This window comes from Corylus avellana, chromosome ca6 (assembly GCF_901000735.1).
Source record: "Corylus avellana chromosome ca6, CavTom2PMs-1.0".
Classification (NCBI taxonomy): domain Eukaryota; kingdom Viridiplantae; phylum Streptophyta; class Magnoliopsida; order Fagales; family Betulaceae; genus Corylus; species Corylus avellana.
The window spans coordinates 17,762,446-17,781,258 of NC_081546.1; the positions used below are offsets into that span (position 1 = coordinate 17,762,446).

At 33.7% G+C, this 18,813-nt stretch overlaps 2 protein-coding genes across 2 annotated transcripts in view; both read left to right on the forward strand.

Annotated features, from left to right (window-relative positions):
- The first annotated feature begins 1,517 nt into the window (after positions 1-1,517).
- On the forward strand, positions 1,518-10,060 carry LOC132184592 (peptidyl-tRNA hydrolase, mitochondrial-like). The gene is made up of 8 exons (XM_059598282.1): positions 1,518-1,859; positions 6,516-6,600; positions 8,215-8,282; positions 8,378-8,428; positions 9,134-9,207; positions 9,537-9,595; positions 9,680-9,756; positions 9,861-10,060. The coding sequence occupies exons 1-8, from the start codon at positions 1,566-1,568 to the stop codon at positions 9,972-9,974; spliced, it is 822 nt and encodes a 273-aa protein (XP_059454265.1). The 5' UTR covers positions 1,518-1,565; the 3' UTR covers positions 9,975-10,060.
- Positions 10,061-16,125: 6,065 nt separating this feature from the next.
- The window catches only part of LOC132185272 (peptidyl-tRNA hydrolase, chloroplastic-like), a 6,587-nt gene continuing 3,899 nt past the window's right edge, over positions 16,126-18,813 (forward strand). The window contains exon 1 of the mRNA XM_059599068.1: positions 16,126-16,271. Within this exon, the coding sequence (XP_059455051.1) occupies positions 16,126-16,271 (146 nt within the window). The remainder of the gene's footprint in view (positions 16,272-18,813) is intronic.

The window sequence follows — 18,813 nt, forward strand, 5'->3', positions numbered from 1 at the left end:
GGATAAATATATTTTAGCACTCTGAACTAATAAGTATTTTTTATTTTGTAATATAAACCGATAAGTGTGACACTTAAATATATGGTAAAGTTCATATATCTCCTCAAACTTTGACAATGTCCCCTCAAAATTACCAAAATATTGTCAATGTTCCTCCAATGCCATATATTTCTAAATAAGACAAAAATACCCCTGTAAATTAAAAAAAAATGAAAAATTTTAAATTAAAAAGAACAATTATTTTTTTTAAAAAAAAATTATTTTTTAAATGAAGAGTTTTTAATTTTTTTTTTTTATAAAACGAATATTTTTTTAAAAGAATATATATTTTTTTAAATGGATATTTTTATTTAAAAAAAAAAACATTTTTTTTTATTTTAATTTTGTTTTAGAAAACGAAATTTTTTATTTTCTTCAATGAAAAATTTAATTTTCTTAAAATGGAAAATTTTATTTAAAAAAGTTATAAAACAAAACAAAAACTTTCAATTCTTATAACTATAAATAAAAAAAATTTAATTATTTTCTTATAAAAATGATTTTTTTTTTTTTAATTTTAAATGTGCCACCTTTTGGATTTTTTTTTTTAATTTTTTAATTTTTGTAGTTTTAGGTTTTTCCTAGAAGTTTTAGTATTTTATTTATTTATTTTACTAATGGTAGTTTCCTCATTAGGAGGAAACATTGATAATTTTTGGTAGATTGAGGGGACATTGTCATAATTTAAAGTTTAGAGGGACATTGTCAATTGGATAGTAATTTAAGGGAAGTATGTAGACTTTCTCCTAAATGCATCAAACTACCATATAATTTATGCACGTGATCATTTTTCTATCAACCTTCTTATGATACTATCATTTCTTTAAAACTAGGATAATAAAATAAACTTGAAAACAAAACAAAAAACATAAACATAAATTTGGCAACCAAAAAATAAGGTAGGAGTGGCTAGGGGAGCCACCCACCCCCCTATGGTGGTTTGGGGGTAGTCCCCATCCCATGGCGGTTAGGTGGCTGAGCCATCTCATTTCCACTCTTTTTTTTTTTTTTTACCGGTCAAAATGAGAGTAAATTGGGAAGATTTTGGTTAAAGATGACTTTTTCATATGATATGAGGAGCTTAATTACAATACTTGTAACGAGTGATGAGGCAAAATAAAAATTAGTTGTTAGGTTTTTCTATCTTTTGATATGTCGGAAATGGGGTTGAAACTAATGACCCGATTGAGCTGAGTAATTCTAAATGACTTATTTATATCTTACTAAGAACGATGTGGCTATTAAAATCACTCTTTGACCAAAATTCAATAATATTCAATCAGAAGTTCAATGATAATTTTAATAAGTACATCATTCTTAATATGACATAAATAAGTATTCTAGAATTATCCGATTGAGCTGCTCATCTAGTCATTGGGACAAAAATGACAAAAATGGTTATTAGTTGAGGGCGAAAGTGTATATTTATGTAAAATAAAAATATAGGGGTTGAAAACTTGTAACGTAGGGTTTATATCTGTGTCTTCTCAAGCCCTAAATCTCAGATAAAAAAAAAAGCTTATCAAATGATCAAAAGAAGTATGAGTGTTGGCGCTTCCGTATCGTCAATCGCAACCACACGAATTCCTAATTGCCACCGTTGGAAAACCCTAATTTCGCTGCCTTCTTCTTTATCCTTCTGCAATTGGAGAACGTCTCGGATTTCATCCTTGGCTTCGGCGCCATCAGCGTCAATGTCCACCAAAAGCACTGCTTCGGAGACCCAAGGGGTGGCCGTGGAGGCCCAGAAGTCCAAGAAGCCATGGCTCATCGTCGGCCTTGGTAACCCTGGCAAGAAGTACCAATCCACGCGCCACAATGTCCGTACCATCCCTCTCTCGCTCTCTCGTTATTAAAATTTTCAACTTTCAATTGAATTAATAGCCACCTATAGTTGCACTCTACGCTCTCATTCAGTTTCTTTTAGCTGAAAATGACGAAAACGGTTAAGAATATTAGAATTTACATGCAAGAGGACTCCACAAAGACACGTGCAACAAGAGGCTTGTGTGGAAGATAAGGAGTGGAAAATCAAATGACAATCAGTAGAGTCAGTTTTGCAATAGGTATCCTTGTGCTTTTAGAGTCATTGTGGTTATCTTTGTTTAAATAGGAGTTTATCTACTGTTCTATTGCCTAAGTGTCGTAGGATTTGTTTTCCAAGTAGAGGTAGGAGTTTATCTCCTATTTTATGCCTTTGTAGTTCTCTTATTTATAGGCGTGAGTGATTAATAAAAAGTAAGTAGAATTTAATCCCAAACCTTGTGTTTGAAAAGGTATAGTTCCCAAGGGTCTAGGTTCTTCTATTGACACTAGAGTCCTATCACAAGCGTTTTTCTATTGACACTTGATGTTTATCTTCCTCATCTTCATCCTCTACGTTAAGGTTGAGTTTGAGTTGGTCTAATAAGGATGTGGTATTTAGAGGCACCTTACGCTTTTAATAAGAAGGTATTATTGCTTATCAAAAAATGTAGCTACAAAGTGGATTGCATGCATTTTCTGGTGATGTTGAATTATTATAAGGGTTAGTTACTTTTTTAGTACATGTGATTTAATGTGAAATCAAACAAACCTCTGTTTTAAAAAGTATCTAGAAGTCACTCTTGTGTCCTTTTTGTGTTACTCCATGATGAAATGACTTTAAAATCACCATTTGATCAAAATTCAATAATGATCAATCACAAGCCTAAGGGTGATTTCAGAAGTCACATCATTTTTGGAGTGACTTCTAACATTACTCGAGATCTACTACCCATACCCAGATGATTTATTTGGCCATTTGGGGATGACCTAACCACTTCCAATGGCCACGGAGATGGTTTTCACCCCTAGATTTTATTTTTTAAAATAATATTAATGATGTATATGAGACACGTGGCAGTTGTTGATTAGTTTGGCGTGGCTCGCCGTTAAAATATTGGACAAAACATGGACGGAAGTACCAACTCCGTTAATTAGATGTTCACATGTACCATCTACAATACTTTTTAAAACTGGGGGTTCGTTTGATTTCCCGTTAAACCACATGTCTGTGAAAAGGATTTAACCCTAATTATATTTGTTTCCATGGTTTTGAATGCCTCTGCTCTATCTAGTCAAATGTCTGCCATAGAAACTCTAATTGGGAACAACTATGTGAGATTGAAAAGGGTTGTAGAGATTGCTCTACTATTGGGCCTTGATTCAACCCTGGAGAAGTGGCCTCCAAAACTTACTGCTGGGGTGCTTCACTGCAGAAAACAGAATATGAAAAATGAGAAAGGGCTAATAGGCTGACCTTGAAATTTTTTAAAAGTATCCGGCTCTTTGGGAGCAATACCTGATAGTGATGAAGGACTCAAACGCTGACCAAAACAAAAGTAAAGGACTCAAACGTGAGGAGAAGTTAGGTCAATGTGGAAGAGACTCATACGTGAAGCAGATATTTGTTGTTAGTGCACATGTTGTTTGGATTTTGGATTTGATTCATACCAACATTTGTGGTCCCTTGTCTTCGACTTTGTGTTTGGGAACTTGTTGAGAGTCCTCCACATGCGAAACCGATTGGTTGTAAATGGGTGTTTAAAACTAAAATGGATTTGAAGGGAAACGTTGAATAGCATAAAAGATAGGCTGGTAGCAAAAAGATTCACTTAGAATTAAGGCACTTGTTTTTAGTTAGAACTTCATCAAATGGATGTTTAGACAACATTCTTGAATGGATACCATTATGAAAAGGGAAGGAAAATATGGTGTGCAAATTGAAAAGAATATATATATGGGCTTAAACAAGCATTCTAGCAATGGTATTTAAAACTTGATGATCTTGTGACATTTTTGGTTTTGTTGAAAACACAATGGACCAATGCATATATCTCAAGATTAGTGCTGGAAAAATTCATTTTTCTTGTGTTGTATGTTAATGATATTCTTTTGCTAGCAGTGATTACTTCTTGAAATCAAACATCTTTCATCTACAAATTTTGAGATGAAAGATCTTGGGGAAGCATCTTTTGTGCTTGGTATTGAGATACATCATGATAGGGCATCTGTCTACTGGGACTATCTCAACGAGTATACATTCAACGTGTTCTTGGAAATTTGGTATGTAAGATTGTACAACGGGAGAAATGCCTATTATAGAAGGGGGCAAGTTTAAGAAGAATCAATGTCCAGAAAATGAGATTGAAATACAATCCATGAAAATATACCATATGCGAGCGTCATTGGGAGCTTGAAGTATGCACAAGATCAGACATAGCCTATGTTGTCAGCGTTCTTACCATTTTCAGTCTAATCTGGGTTTGGAACATTGGATGGCAGCAAAGAGAGTGATGAGGTACTTGAAGAAAACCAGAGATTACTTGCTTATTTTAAGAGTTGTGATTGCCTTGAGATGGTAGGCTATTCGAATTCTTATTTTGTTGGTTCTCCAGATCATTTAAAGTCTACTTCAGAATATATATATATATGGCTGAGGGTTCCATTTCTAGGAAAAGTGCTAAGTAGAGTCTTGTGGTTTCTTCTACCATGCAAGCTGATTTTGTGGCATGCTATGGAACTACAATTCAAGCTGTTTGGCTGAGAACCTTCATCTCTAGATTACGGGTTGTTGATTCTGTTTTCTCGTTAATCAAATTAGTTTGGAAAATTGTGGAAATTTTCTTTTGATGAATAATAAGAGGTTAAGCATTTTCCAAATATATGGATATTGAGCTTTGAAAGTCAGAGATAAAGCCAAGGAAATGGGCAGACAACAAGTAATGTTGACAGACATTTTATGTCTAAGGTTGAGAGACACATGATATTGATATGGGGATGTAATTGTGGAAACTTTTGATATTTTTTATCAGTGGGAGCTTCACCTGTGAACAACCACATTCTGATTTGATCATTTTTGGAATAATTGAGCAACCCATAATGTTTTTGGGTGACCCGGTGTTACTTATCACTACAATGACATGCATTTGTTTTGTTTGTCATGGGGGAGACATAAATTTATTTTCCAACGGGTGATAGAGTGAGACATTTTGGATTTGCATATTAAATATGCACATTGACTTATGTCTTTTGAGCATATTGGATATGCATTTTGGCTTATATCCTAGCATATTTGATATGCACTATGGCCTATGTCATTTGATATGACGTCAATAAATATCTCGAAATATGAAGGACAAAAGACATAAGATAAAGTTGCTTTTGAGACATTGGGGCTTCAATTTTGAAGCATTGTTTTCATTGGAAAACATGGAGGACTAATATGAACTAGCACAATTATTGATCACTTATTTGTGTGCTAGTTTCATACTATGTACTATCACATAGTTCTACAGTCCATGTCAATGAGAAGTTAGCATTTGTCATTATGGAGTGGTCTTACGTCAAATAAATGGTGTAACAACTCCCAAGTTCAATGTTAATGTTCTTATTAGGCCAGATCAACTAAGGTGTTTTCATTTGGGCTATACATATATGTGGCCACTTAAGTACAACCCCAGTCATACTCGAAGTCCCAAGCTGACATTTGGGCTGTACATTTTTAAAATTATGCTAGCAATTAATGTTGCCCAAGTGAGAGAATGTTAGAATATTTTTTTAAATGGGCTTCCATTGATTGTGGGCTTTGGTTTGCTAAAATGGGTCGGGAACACAGCCTAGAATGACAAGCGCAAATGTTATTGAGTGATCACCGAGTTATTAGGCTGTATATATATAGCTTAGCTGAGTAGGAATTGGATTCCTACAAGATATGGTAAACAGTATGTAGGTCTGTAACCCTATTAAGGTTGGGAGTCTGTGATGGATGGACTCCGTATGACTTTTTATATATAAGCTAGGTCCACCCTCCTCTCCTCAATACATAGTAACCTATATTCTCATTCTGATCTCTGAAATTATTGTTAGTTTGTATTCTAATTTTATGGCATGTTTATTATTGTTCTAACAAAACCCACGTAAACTAAACCTGAAAGTTGTAGTTTTTAGCCCCAAAAATTTGCATTTTTAGTGATTATCCTTCTGAGGTTTTATTTTATCTATGAATTAATCGTTTAGTGAGTTTTTTTGGTGCCAAATATGTACCACACCTGATTGAGAGATTTTTTATGTCCAAATAGGTCCAATTACAACTTAGGTGGTTCCCTCTATTTTTAATTCTAGAGACTCACCAATGTGCTAATTGCAACGATAGATATTGATACGATTGGGTTTCAGAATTTACTTTGAAACTAAGTCCAAACTCTAGACTCTCAAATCTTTTGATGCCATAAATTTTGTGATTCGCTTATATGGAAGACACCTGCAGCGTGTCACATCTAGGAGTTTCAGAGATTCATGTCAGATATGCTTCTAGGAACTAGTTTTAATTATTTATTAACGGCATCATTGACAATTTCATAACATGATATTTGGGGTTGAGCTTATTTAATGAAGTGAGCTGGAGCTATGTTGTGTTTACCTATGATGGAATAATTCAATGGAATTCTTTGCAGGTGGGCTTTGAGATGGTGGATGCTATAGCCGAAGCTGAAGGGATATCCATAAGCAGTGTTTCATTCAAAGCTCTATTGGGAAAAGGTTTGCCTTCTTTTTGAACTGTTCTCTCTTTTCAGGTTAAGTGATTGCACATATAAAATGCTTTAAACAACCAATGATCATTGGTGAGTTTGACTTTGTTTAATAGGAAGGTTAATTAAGTGTGACAATTCATGTATCTTATTGCAATTTTTTTTTTTTAAAAGTAATAAACCAATCTCATTAAAAGTGTAAGGCGCCCCTAAGTACACGAGAAGTAAACAAAATGAATGACTTAACTAGGTGAACAAGGAAGTCACTATAACTAATCGACAAAGGAGACATATACACTGATGTTCAAAGATGCAAAGTTTCATAGAACAAAAATAAAATTTTCCCAGTGTTCTCTGCCTGCAAAATATCTTTCATTTCCTTCCAAACACACCAAAAGAGGCATGTAAGCACCATTCTCCACATTGTAGTACTCCTATGCCTGCCATAGGACCACCAATAGGTAAGTAGATATACAGCACATCTAGGCATAACCCATGACATCCCAAAACAACTGAAAAGAGCACTCCAAATAGCGGACGCCACATCGCAATGGAGAAGAAGGTGATCCACAAACTCCCCATTCCTCTTGCACATGCAACATCTGTCCATCATGATGATGTGCCGCCTCCTAAGATTATCAAAGGTGAGGATCTTGCCTAGAGCTGCCAACCAAGCAAAAAATGGCACCTTCAAAAGAGATTGAGTGCACCATATACTCTTCTAGGGGAAGTAGCTACCTACCGGAGAAGCCAAAGACCAATAGAAGGAATTGACCTTGAACAATCCTCCTTTGGAAGAAGCCCACCGCAGCTGATCTTCACTTCCTCTCCTTTAATTGGATGCAACACCTGGTAAAAAGAAGCAAAGACATCCACCTCCCAGTCTTACTGTAATTATGTTTGTGATAATTGTGGTTAAGTTGTAATTTTATTTATGAAATGCTTGAAGGTGGCAGCTAGGCTGCTAATAAACTTTCTAAATGGTTCTCCAATTGTTAAAAGAGAGATGCTAGGTTAACAAATAAATTTTACAAAAATTGTTTTACAATATGATTGGAAATGAGATAGATTTAACTTTTGAGAAACCCAATCATGTTGTGCCACATTATGTTGTAAAAGTTTTTTTGTAAAATTTGTTTTTAAGCCTAACATTTTTCTTGGTAAAATTGCTACTTGGTTTTATTGCTTTTTCTTGCTTGGTAAGAAGTTCATTGTGTTTTGTTACTACCGCACATTTTGAGCAAACCCGATGGCTCCCCCCCTCCCCCTTCTAACATATCTTATGGTTGAATAAAATTTGACAGAAAAATATTTGTATATTTGTAGGAAGGGGAAACAGTGACAGATTATTTCAATAAAGGAGTTTTTGTATACTTTTTGTGTACGGGCTTGACCTTTTCTTTCAATAAATTATTATTCATATATATATATATATATACACGTTTGATCCATGATGTAGCTAGTCTCTAGAGCCTCTTTCGTACTGGAGGCATTGCATCAGTTTCATATAACATGGAATTATATTAAGCTGCATACTTAATGTTGTCTGGGCATAACATTAAGCTGGATCAAAAACTAATTATTTATCTATCTAGTTTTGAATTAATATGATCCGATATTCCAGGTTTTATTGGAGATATTCCAGTTATGCTTGCCAAACCCCAAACTTTCATGAATGCAAGTGGTGAGTCTGTAAGTAAGCTATCTGCAAGATTTTTTTAATGAATTAACTTTCAAGTTTTCTCCAATTATGTTCCTATGGTTTTGATGAGGATTGGTTTGTGAAGGTTGGGGCCATTGTTTCGTATTACAAGATTCCGTTGAAGCAAGTAATTGTGGTAAACCATCTTTCTTACTCGTGCACTTTATTAGGGATAGCAATATTTGCCTGCTATGTGGGGGATTCCCCCAATCCACCTTGTTTAGGAGACGGGCTACGGACAGGATTTGCTATTAAACCAATGGGGGGGTTTGGGTAAGTTACACCTTGGTGGCCCTGCCCCAGGTGTATATATATATATACACCTATTAATCATATGGATTTTTTCCCTCTTCATTCTCCCATCTCACATAGCCAGCTGCCATCTTCCCCACATTGCAGCTACTCTTTTCAGACACCTCTCTCTCTTAAACCTCATCTTCCATAGCTCTCCCACCGTTCCCCTCTTCTCGAGTTCATATCCAACTTACATCTCCATAGATTGGAGATGATGGGGATGGAGGGGCAAGCACCGTGAACAGTGAGCTGTTCAAGGGCACTGAACAAGGTGGTCCTTGCTGTGGTAGTGCTCTGTGTGCCATCACGTTCAACTACTGGCTTCGTGGTCAACAGAATCAGCAGATCGAGTGGGTATGGGGACCTTTGGTTTTTTTCCATTGAATGATTGTCTGTTGTGGTTTGTGGTCATTGGTATGGTGTTTTACACTCTCAACAATTGGTGGGGTTGGTCTGGCTGGGAATGGGGAATGAGGTCCCCCCATACCAGACCCTTCCATTGCCATCCCTAATTTTTTCAATCTAAAGTTCTGATTCTCTTCTACAGATTTTTGACGACTTAGATTTGCCGTTTGCAAAGTTGCGGCTTTTGCCAAAAGGTGGACACGGAGGACATAACGGGTAATTTGAATGCTACTTTGATGTTCTATTTCTGCTACTTTTGAGGGCACTAACACACAAGTAATGGGTTGACTCAGACACCAGGGTATTGAACACAACCATTCCTATTATTTGGGACTCGGGGCAGTTGTAAATGTGTCTTTGTGAATCTATTATATGTTTTCTCTTTTGCAAGAATGATAAATATAGAAAGTCAATCATGAAAGCATTATTGTGTATAAGCTTCTTGACAAAAGTGAATCCACCATCATAAATCTGCATAAATTTGAGGTAAATGATGGTGAATTCCTTGACAAAAGTTAATTATTATTACTTGGTTTCCCTTGCAGGATGAGGAATATCATTGATCACTTCAAAGGGAACCGTGATTTTTCTCGTTTAAGGATTGGTATATTCCTCAAAGCACTAATATTATTTCCATTTTACTTCTCCATCATTTTATTTTTGTCAATAAGTTGGTAAAATTTACTAGGCATTGGACGGCCTCCTGGGAAAATGGATCCTATCAACTTTGTTCTTCGCCCCTTCACCAAACAAGAACGTCAAGAGGTATGTAAAAAGTTTTTCTTGGGCCCATGGTGGAGAAAATTATGTTTACATAGACTCTGCTGGATTGTGGATTCTGATTTTTCAAATAAAAAATGTCTTTTCAGTTAGACTTTACGTTTCAACATGGCCTGGAAGCAGTGCGGATTCTTTTGCTTGAGGGGTTTAATAAAAGTGCCACATTTGTTAACAGTGCCAAACCCTTGGAACAACTTGGTTAATTTTTGGCATAAAATCTATGATTTTTTTTTTTTTTTGGGTGATCAAGGACTGGCATATATTTTTCTAATAACTGGCATATATTATTCATGAAGGAGATTGTGTCATAGCTAATAATCATTGGGAGTTTTTTTTTTTTTTTTTCCAATGATTTTTCCAGAAGAAATACCTTTTGCGAATACATTAGAGATCAGTTCCAAGCTGATGGGTGAAGTGATTGTCTCTATGTTTTTATAGGCAATTTGAAGTTCTGATTATGAAGCTATTCTAAGTACAGAATTTCGAGACTTTCACGCTGCATTTGTTTCGGCGTAAAATATTTTTTGAAAAATGTTTTCTGTATTTTTTGGTATTTAGTGCAACAAAAAATAATAGTCAAACCGAGAAAAGTTCTTAAGTTTCAGACTTTTTGTCTATGGTTTCAGTTTTTAAATTTTGTAAATAATTTTTCGAGTTTGAGTTTCTCCTTCTCAAACTGCTGAACCTCCGCGAACCAAGGTTGCTAGTAAGTTGTTGACCTTTTTTGGCTGTTGGCTCATTTTTCGTATTAGTCAAAAAATAATAATTTCCTAGCAAAATGGAGTGAATTTTTAATGATAAGTTTCCAAGCAGCCTGTTTTCCAATAAGAAGAGATGATTGATGATAAGTTGGCATTGAGATATGCACGTAGATCGAAATCAAAGCAAAACAACAACACACCAAAAAAAAAAAAAAAAAAGAAACAAAAGACAAGACTCTAACAGGGAAAAGCTTTTGTTTTTAATATTAAAGCTTGCAAAAGAATTATGAGTAATATTATTGGCTTACCAAAATGCATGGCTATATAGACTTGGCGGAAGCGATAAATTGAAAAGGAGAGGTGAGTCTTCAAGGCTGAAATTAAAGCAATATCTTTGAGAAAATCAAAGAGAATTGCATTGGTTGATTTTTCAAAGCAAAAGAACTTTCCACCTGGACGCTATATAGATCGAGTGCTCAAATCCAGAGGAATAGCCCTCGGTCTGCTCAAGTGGTCTTATCAGGTAGAGGACTGCGCAAGCAAGCGCTATCGCGGCTAGTCGGATCCCTTTTGTTCTCCCCTAATTGTTCTTTATTAGTTTCCCCCATTTCCTACAAAAAAAAAAAACAAAAAACTTGTTCACGAGTTGTGTTCAAGATATAAGGGTTCATCCAAAGAAATTGAGATCTCCTCCAAAATTGGAGATTTTTTAATTGTTAATCGCGGTCCTTCATTTTAAATTCAATGGTCTATAAAATGTCAGCTACTTTTGTATAGCCGATGCATTAAATGCAGTCATTTGTTTTACAAAGGTTTAAATGATTTTATAGACCATTGGATTTAAAATAAAGAGCCACAATTAACAATTGAAGAATCTCTAATTTTTTCCAAATTGGAGGGGATCTGGATCCTATCCAAAGAGTTGTACTCAAACAAATCAAGAACATTAAAGGTGAAAGAAATGGACATATTAGAGGGGAGCTCCACAACATAGGCATTGTTGCTGATTTTATAAACCTGATCTGCCAAGGCATGTCTCGGAGGGTTGGTGTTAACAACTTCAAATGGTTTCTTGCAAGTCATTAAATGTGTAACACCCCACCCCCCTATTGACACACAATATTGTCCGTTTTTTGCTCCCTCGAACTAGACTTTTTAAGAAGTCATTCATCCCGGTACTACTCTCGCATAAGCTCGCTTAACTATTAAGTTCTTATGAGATCATGACCATCGCGGCTTTAAAACGCGTTGATATCATGAAGGGTGTAATTGTACATATAAGCACATCTTCATCTCCTTACCTAAGAGATATAAGACGCCACAATTTTGTAACAACTTAGGAAAAAACGCTAATTACATCTGCGATATCATCTTAAAATGACTAGTCAATTTGGAGCTTCCCTTAAATTCATTATAAAGCCTAGTTTCGCCTAGTAATTAAGCAATGAAAGACTTAGCACGCATGACTATTTATAAACCACCTACTTTATGTGGGCTACTTCTCATCTTTCCAATATAGGATCAGGGTGGTACAAAATGGCCCTTGTGTGCCCATTTAACTCAAAATACCGCATACATTAAGTATGTTTTAACTCAAGCATATTTTAACTCAAGCATATTATTGGCCTTGTACCTTTCTTTTTTTTTTTTTTTTTTTTTTTTTTCCTGAAAATGTCATTTTGGTGATATTGCCCTCTAAGAAGGATTTTCATACTGGGGCCTCATCAAGATCCAATGGGCTTTGTGAACCCATCCTTGACCAATCTTTGGATCCTACTTAGATTAATATGTTTAAGACATACATGTCATACATATGCTTTGTTAGTAGAAGAAAACTCCATCTTTAATGATAAAGAACTAGAAACTAGGTTCTAAAATGGAGTTCTTTGCAATGCATGAATTATAAACAATATTTAGACTAATCATAATAAAATTAGAATAGATAAACACTTTTTCATTCCTTTATTACTTTGGTATATTTCAGCAATATAAACCAAAAGAACTACAAAAAAACAATTTTCTATAAATAATGTATACATAGTTTGATGAAATTGAAATGACTCAAAATGCAAAAAACTATCTTCCAAAGAGAAAACTGGAATATTCATTCCATCTTCCCTTTTTCTTAATTTTTCTAGTTTCCTAAAATTCCTGCAATAACATTGCAAACATGATAAGTGTACATGAATTCACACACCAGGAACTAGTGAGATTCAATCACTAAAACATGTTTTACTAAAAAGAACCTACCTTGGCGTTTGGAAGCCAAATATTTCGGGTAGTTTTTTAACTTTTGTTGTCTTGTTTCCCATTTTATTTACGCTTGTGGCAGCTTGCCATCATGTTTAGAAGAAGCATGTTGGGTCATATGCATTACCAGCCTTTGTCAATGATGCCACCTGCTTCAACATTCACTAATTCAGACAAAATGTATGCCTTATTGTTTAAGGAAACACTAAGGGCTCGTGTAGTTTGTGAAATAGACTCCTGAAATGAAATAACTATTTCTATAGAATTGTCATTCTTTTGTTTGGTAAGGGTCTGTTCTTAGGAATAATTATTCTCGTGACCGTGGGAATCACTAATCTTTTCCACACAAAAATAGCTATTTCTGAAGGAAGGGACAATTATTTTCAAAAAAAAAAAAAAAAAAAAAAATCAAAAGTTTCTTTTAGCCCTTAAATTTGTTTTTTATTAACAAAAATAAAAAGAAAAGAAAGGGAATGCCTTGAATTGCAAGGGAGTGGCCGGCCACCCACTGCAATTCTAGGTTTTTTTTTATTATTTTTTTTAATTTGAGTTTTGCATCTCTCGCAACAGGTGTTCGATAGCATAAAAAAACCGCTATTCTTGAGCGTCAACAGTTGCCCAAAGGGTTTGCACTCCACAATCTTCATTGCGAGAGTAGTTGCTTGTGTGTCATCATCTTCCATCAGAGCAAGCTAACGAAGGCTTTGATACCAATTGATTTAACGAAAGCGATAAATTGAAAAGAAGAGCTGTGTCCTCAATTCACAATCAAGCTAAAGATGGGAAATTGGAATAAATTCAGGAAATTATAATGTTGAAATTAAAGCAATATCAGTGAGAAAAATCAAAGAGAATCACATTGGTTGATTTTCTAAAGCAAAAGAATTTTCTAAATTGGCTAGCAGCAAAGTAGGCGCTCGCTTAAGCGCTCAATGTTGGAAATAATTTTGATGGTGCAAAATATTCTTGTTGATACTAGACCATATTAATCCGAAATAAAATAATAAAATAAATAGAATGTAATAAAATAAAGGATAAAGTCCACATACCCTCCTCAAACTACCACCCAATTGACAATATCCCCCAAAACTTTCAATTGTGACAATGTTCTCTCCAAACTATCAAAACATTGTCAATGTCCCCCCAAGACTAGCAATAAGACAAAAATGTCCCTATAGATTTCTCAATAAGACAAAAATGCCCCTATAAATTCAAAAAAAAAAAATTTGATTTTTTTAAAAAACGAAAATTTTAATTTAAAAATAATGTTTTTTAAAAAAATTTTAAACAAAAATTTTTATTTTATTTTTTTTAAAACGGAAATTTTTATTTAAAAAAAAAAACTATTTTTTTTATTTAGTTTTTAAAAAAAAATTCTCATTTTATTAAACGAAAATTTCATTTTTTTAAACGTAAATTTTTATTTAAATAAAATAAAAAAACGAAAATTTTCAATTTTTATAAAAAAAATATTAAAAAAATGAAAAAAAAAATCGAATTTTTTTTAATTTTTTTCTTATAAAATTGATTTTAAAAAAGAAAAAATTGGCCAAGTTTCGATTTTTTTTTTTTTTTGTTAGTTTTAGGTTTTTTCTAAAAGTTTTAGTATTTTTGTTTATATTTTATTAAGGATAATTTCGTCATTGGGGGGAACATTGACAATTTTTAGTAGTTTGGGGGGACATTGTCATAATTAAAAGTTTAGGGAAAACATTGTCAATTGAGTGATAGTTTAATGAGGTTATGTGAACTTTCTCCAAAATAATATTTAAATATAATAGTAAAAGTTGATAGTTAAAATAGCGAGATTGATGTGGGTACTTTAAAAAGTTGGTAATTAACATAAAGAAAAATGTACTTTTCGCTATTTTAGTGAGTAAAATTTGATGAGGCTGCTAATAATACTCTTACTTCATCTTTAATTAGATGAAAATGATATAATTTTCCTACAAGCTTCGCATGAAATTTTTTACAAACTAATTTCCTATTTTGTGAGAACACAAGTAAGACGTAGATATGTCATTTAGCATTACTTATCTCTAAAATATGACGTGTTATTTATCATGTGTATCATTGGGGTGGGGTATTACATTTATCATGTGAGAAGTACATTTCTTTTATTAGCACATGCTTCTCACATGCTTAAATAACACATATTACTTTTAAAAACTAATTTCTATCCACCGAAAATATACCACTTATCAAATATGAATCTAACATGTCAATTTTTTATCACATAATTGGTACTAAATTCACTGAAAAAATAAATAAAATAATAATCTTTACTAAAATCAACTTAATGTTATTGTTCATAGCAAGCATTATTAAGAGTCTATTTAGGATTGCATTTGAGAAATGAAACTTTTAAGTTAAAAAGTGCTTTTTGGAAAAGTTTTATTTTTAAGCTTTAGCCAAAAGTGCGTTTTGGTCATTTTTAAACATTTTGAATCCTTAAAAGTGCTTTTAATTTTTTTTTACCAAACGACTACTTTTTTTTTTTTAAACGAACTTTTTGAGTGTTAAACGCACTTTTACTTTTAGACCCTTTAAACGCAATTTCAAACAGGCCCTAAATCTCCACAAACTAATACAACTAATAAGAATTTTGAGATCCCTTGTAACCCTTTATTTATTCGCTTAAAAAATAAATAAATAAATAAATAATAGAGAAAGAATATAGTGTTAGATTTGTTTTTGAGGGTTTATTGGGACGGGGAAGAAAGGAAAAAATGAGAAGAAAAGAAAAGCAAATGAAAAATTGTGGAGCCAAGGCCCAAGGGTTATGAAGTTTGAAGTAGACAAGTAATTGTTTTGGGTTTTACGGTAGAAAAACATAGGGTACAATAAAAAGGGAGAAAATGAGGGTGTTAAAGGATAAAAAGAGAGATTATATTCTAAAGAAATAAATGCAAAATCGGTGTGCATGGTTACGCCCATTTCCAATTAGCATTATGAGGTATAAAAGTTTGAGAAATGCTATGTTCATAAAATATTTTACAAAAAGAAAAAAAATATTATAAAGTAATGGGGCACAATATAATTGAAATTCTCAAAATTTAAATTTATCCTTTTTGTAATCATGTTATACCATATCACTTTGTAAGAATTTTTTTTTTTAAAGCATTTATCATAAAAGTTGGTTGGTAGCTTCAAGTGATAATAAAAAAAAAAAAAAAAAGGCAAAAAACAAAAAAAACAAAAACACAAATAGAACCTTCCACCTAATTTCCATCCAAATTTTTTACGGAAACAATCAAATATCACGTTAGTACTAATCGCATTATGATACATATCACCCACAATTAAAAAAAAAACACAAATATTGTAAATTATTATTATTTTTTTTAATAATAAAAAAAAAAAAAAAAACTTGAGAATATACTTAAGCCACCGCTTTTGCCAAATGGGGATGCCCAGAAAGGTGGGAATGGCAATGGGGCTACAAAAGTTGACGGCACCATTGAAGCAGGAAACACTTCCAACATCGTCGTTGTCGTTGCCACGGCCTAGGTTCCTCCAAAAGGTGGTGTTCTCACACTCATTCGGCGTGTACTTCCCATGCTCCTCTGCATAGGTCCAGCCATGCTCACCCGACCATCATGAAGTTGCTTTGTTTGGTGGAGGAGCTTTGGAAGTGAGTTGCGATTGAAGATTGAGCTCCTCGAGCAAAATCTCTTAAACGTGTTCACTACCATTGTCCCGATCCCCGAGAGCGAGATCTCCCCCAAGTATGAATGGTATTCTCCTTTGGAACCCAAGCCTTCTTAAAATAGTCTCTTAACATTTGATTTTTGAAACCATGATTTTTCAACTTATCCAAACTAGTCAAAACAATTTTCATCATACTAAACGAACTCTCATAACTATTTCTATAATATAAACTATCACTCAAAGGGTCATAGAGTTCCAATTTGATCGAATATGAATAATTTTGCCACAATGATTGTAACATCCCCAGTCCGTTAAGACTGAGTTTGCCACTTTTCTTCTTTTTCAACAAAAATTCTTGCAAAGATCTATAAGGTCTATCAGAGTACTTGATTTTAAAAGATACAATAAATGCGTAAAACATTTTCTTTCAAGATATTTTATTACAAGCGGAATTAAAAAAAACCATTAGATTTTAGTTGCGGAATATCATATCATTACAATAACTTATATGAAAAGACTTTGAAAATTAATAATTATTCCCACCCCATTCCGGCCTCCTATTCCAGCATCCTTTCTACCTGAAAACAAGAAATAAATCTGAATGAGCCCAAAGGGGGCCCAGCAAGTAAAATCCACAACCATAAATAGTTTTACTCCTTGTTCTCAGTTTTAAAAATCGTTTTCGCAAATAAATATAATTCTAGCCATAATAATATCTGTATGTACGGTTGCATCTCCCGTAACATATACATACTATTACATCTAGTAATAGATCATCGTTGTAAATCATCTTTATAAATCATCATCATAATGCATCATTATAAATAATCTTTATAAATCATCTCTGTAAATCATCATAGCATATCATCGTTGAAAATATAGTATCATTTTCTCATAATAGGGCCCATGTACACTATTACCCCTGTGCACGAGGGTTGCGGGTCCTTGTGACCATGGCACTGAACTGTGGCCTCAGCCATGCCCGACCGTCAATTAACTCTTTCTTGGTGCACTCAACGGTCTAGTTGATGGAATACCACCTTCTGGCATAGCCTCCTTCAGTGGTTTCGCCTCCATCCGAGTATCGGTACCGAACTCTCATCTTATCTTATCTTGGGGCCAAAAATACTCTCCTCCATACATGTGCCCTCATTTCATAAACATTTATCTCATCTCTTGTACTTTTCTTTGTACTTCTTTTGATGCATCTTAGGGCAACATGTAGGAGGGTTTATCATCTTTTTTTCTTTCTTATAATCATCATCATTTCTCAACTTTCTTTTCTTAAAATGGAAACTTTTCCAAATATAAACTTGTTGTGCTTAAAAAGCATTTAAAGAAATATAAACTTTCTAAATAATTCTTTTAGAAATCCTTCATGCATGCAACATAACTTCATAATACGTAAATAAAATAATCATTTACAATTTGATACAAGAATATATAAATAGCATGACATGAAGTAATTTTAGAAGGGGTAGTGAATTTACTTACCTCTAGACTGAAGCTAAAAGTGGTATGAAGGAATCTAGTTGCTCCAATATGACTAACACCACTAGTATATCTTTGGAAACTAATTTCTAAAGTCCGCTATCTCTTGTGTTCTTTCTTTCTTGTAGCGCTTGGTCTCGCCCTTTCTCTCTCTGTTCTGAGTAAACACTCTTAGAAAGAAGAAAGACTGAGTAAAAAGCGGAAGAAGGAAGAATATATGCAAGAGATGGGAGAGGAGATGAGTGGTGAAAATTCTGAAGGAGAAGAGCTCTATTTATAGGAGAAAATCAAACACTATTCTACCGTCAATTTACAATTATACCCTCATTTTACTATTCCACCAACCCTATACTATTTCACCAACCCTATACTATTTCACCAACCCTATACTATTCTACCTTCAATTTACAATTATACCCTCATTCTATCTTCAATTTACAATTATACCCTCATTTTACTATTTTACCAACCCTATACTATTTCACCAACCCTATACTATTTCACCAACCCTATACTATTCTACCTTCAATTTACAATTATACCCTCATTCTATCTTCAATTTACAATTATACCCTCATTTTACTATTTCACCAACCCTATACTATTCTACCAACCCTATACTATTCTACCAACCCTATACCATTCTACCTATACTATTCTACCTTCTTATTCTACCATGCTTATACCTACCATTTACTATCCTATTATTTCACCAATTACCATTCTATAATTACCACTCTCATAAATTTCCCAAGAATTAAAATCCTTAGCTACAATGGATATTAAAATAACATCATTATCAAAATAATCTATTTAAATAGCTTTAAAAATTCTGGGACTCTACAATGATAGCAAGTATGGACAAATTTCTAGGAAGCATGCCTCATGCTAATGGGCATACCTAAACTTAGGTATAGTCACACAAGGCCAATAATAACTTCCTTACTCA

What these genes read in the sequence shown, in the direction of transcription:
- LOC132184592 (XM_059598282.1), top strand. Translation starts at nt 1,566, where the DNA reads ATGATCAAAAGAAGTATGAGTGTTGGCGCTTCCGTATCGTCAATCGCA. An exon ending in TGAATGCAAGTGGTGAGTCT is followed by an intron (nt 8,283 to 8,377) that starts GTAAGTAAGCTA and finishes TGGTTTGTGAAG; the next exon opens with GTTGGGGCCATTGTTTCGTA. An exon ending in GGACACGGAGGACATAACGG is followed by an intron (nt 9,208 to 9,536) that starts GTAATTTGAATG and finishes TTTCCCTTGCAG; the next exon opens with GATGAGGAATATCATTGATC.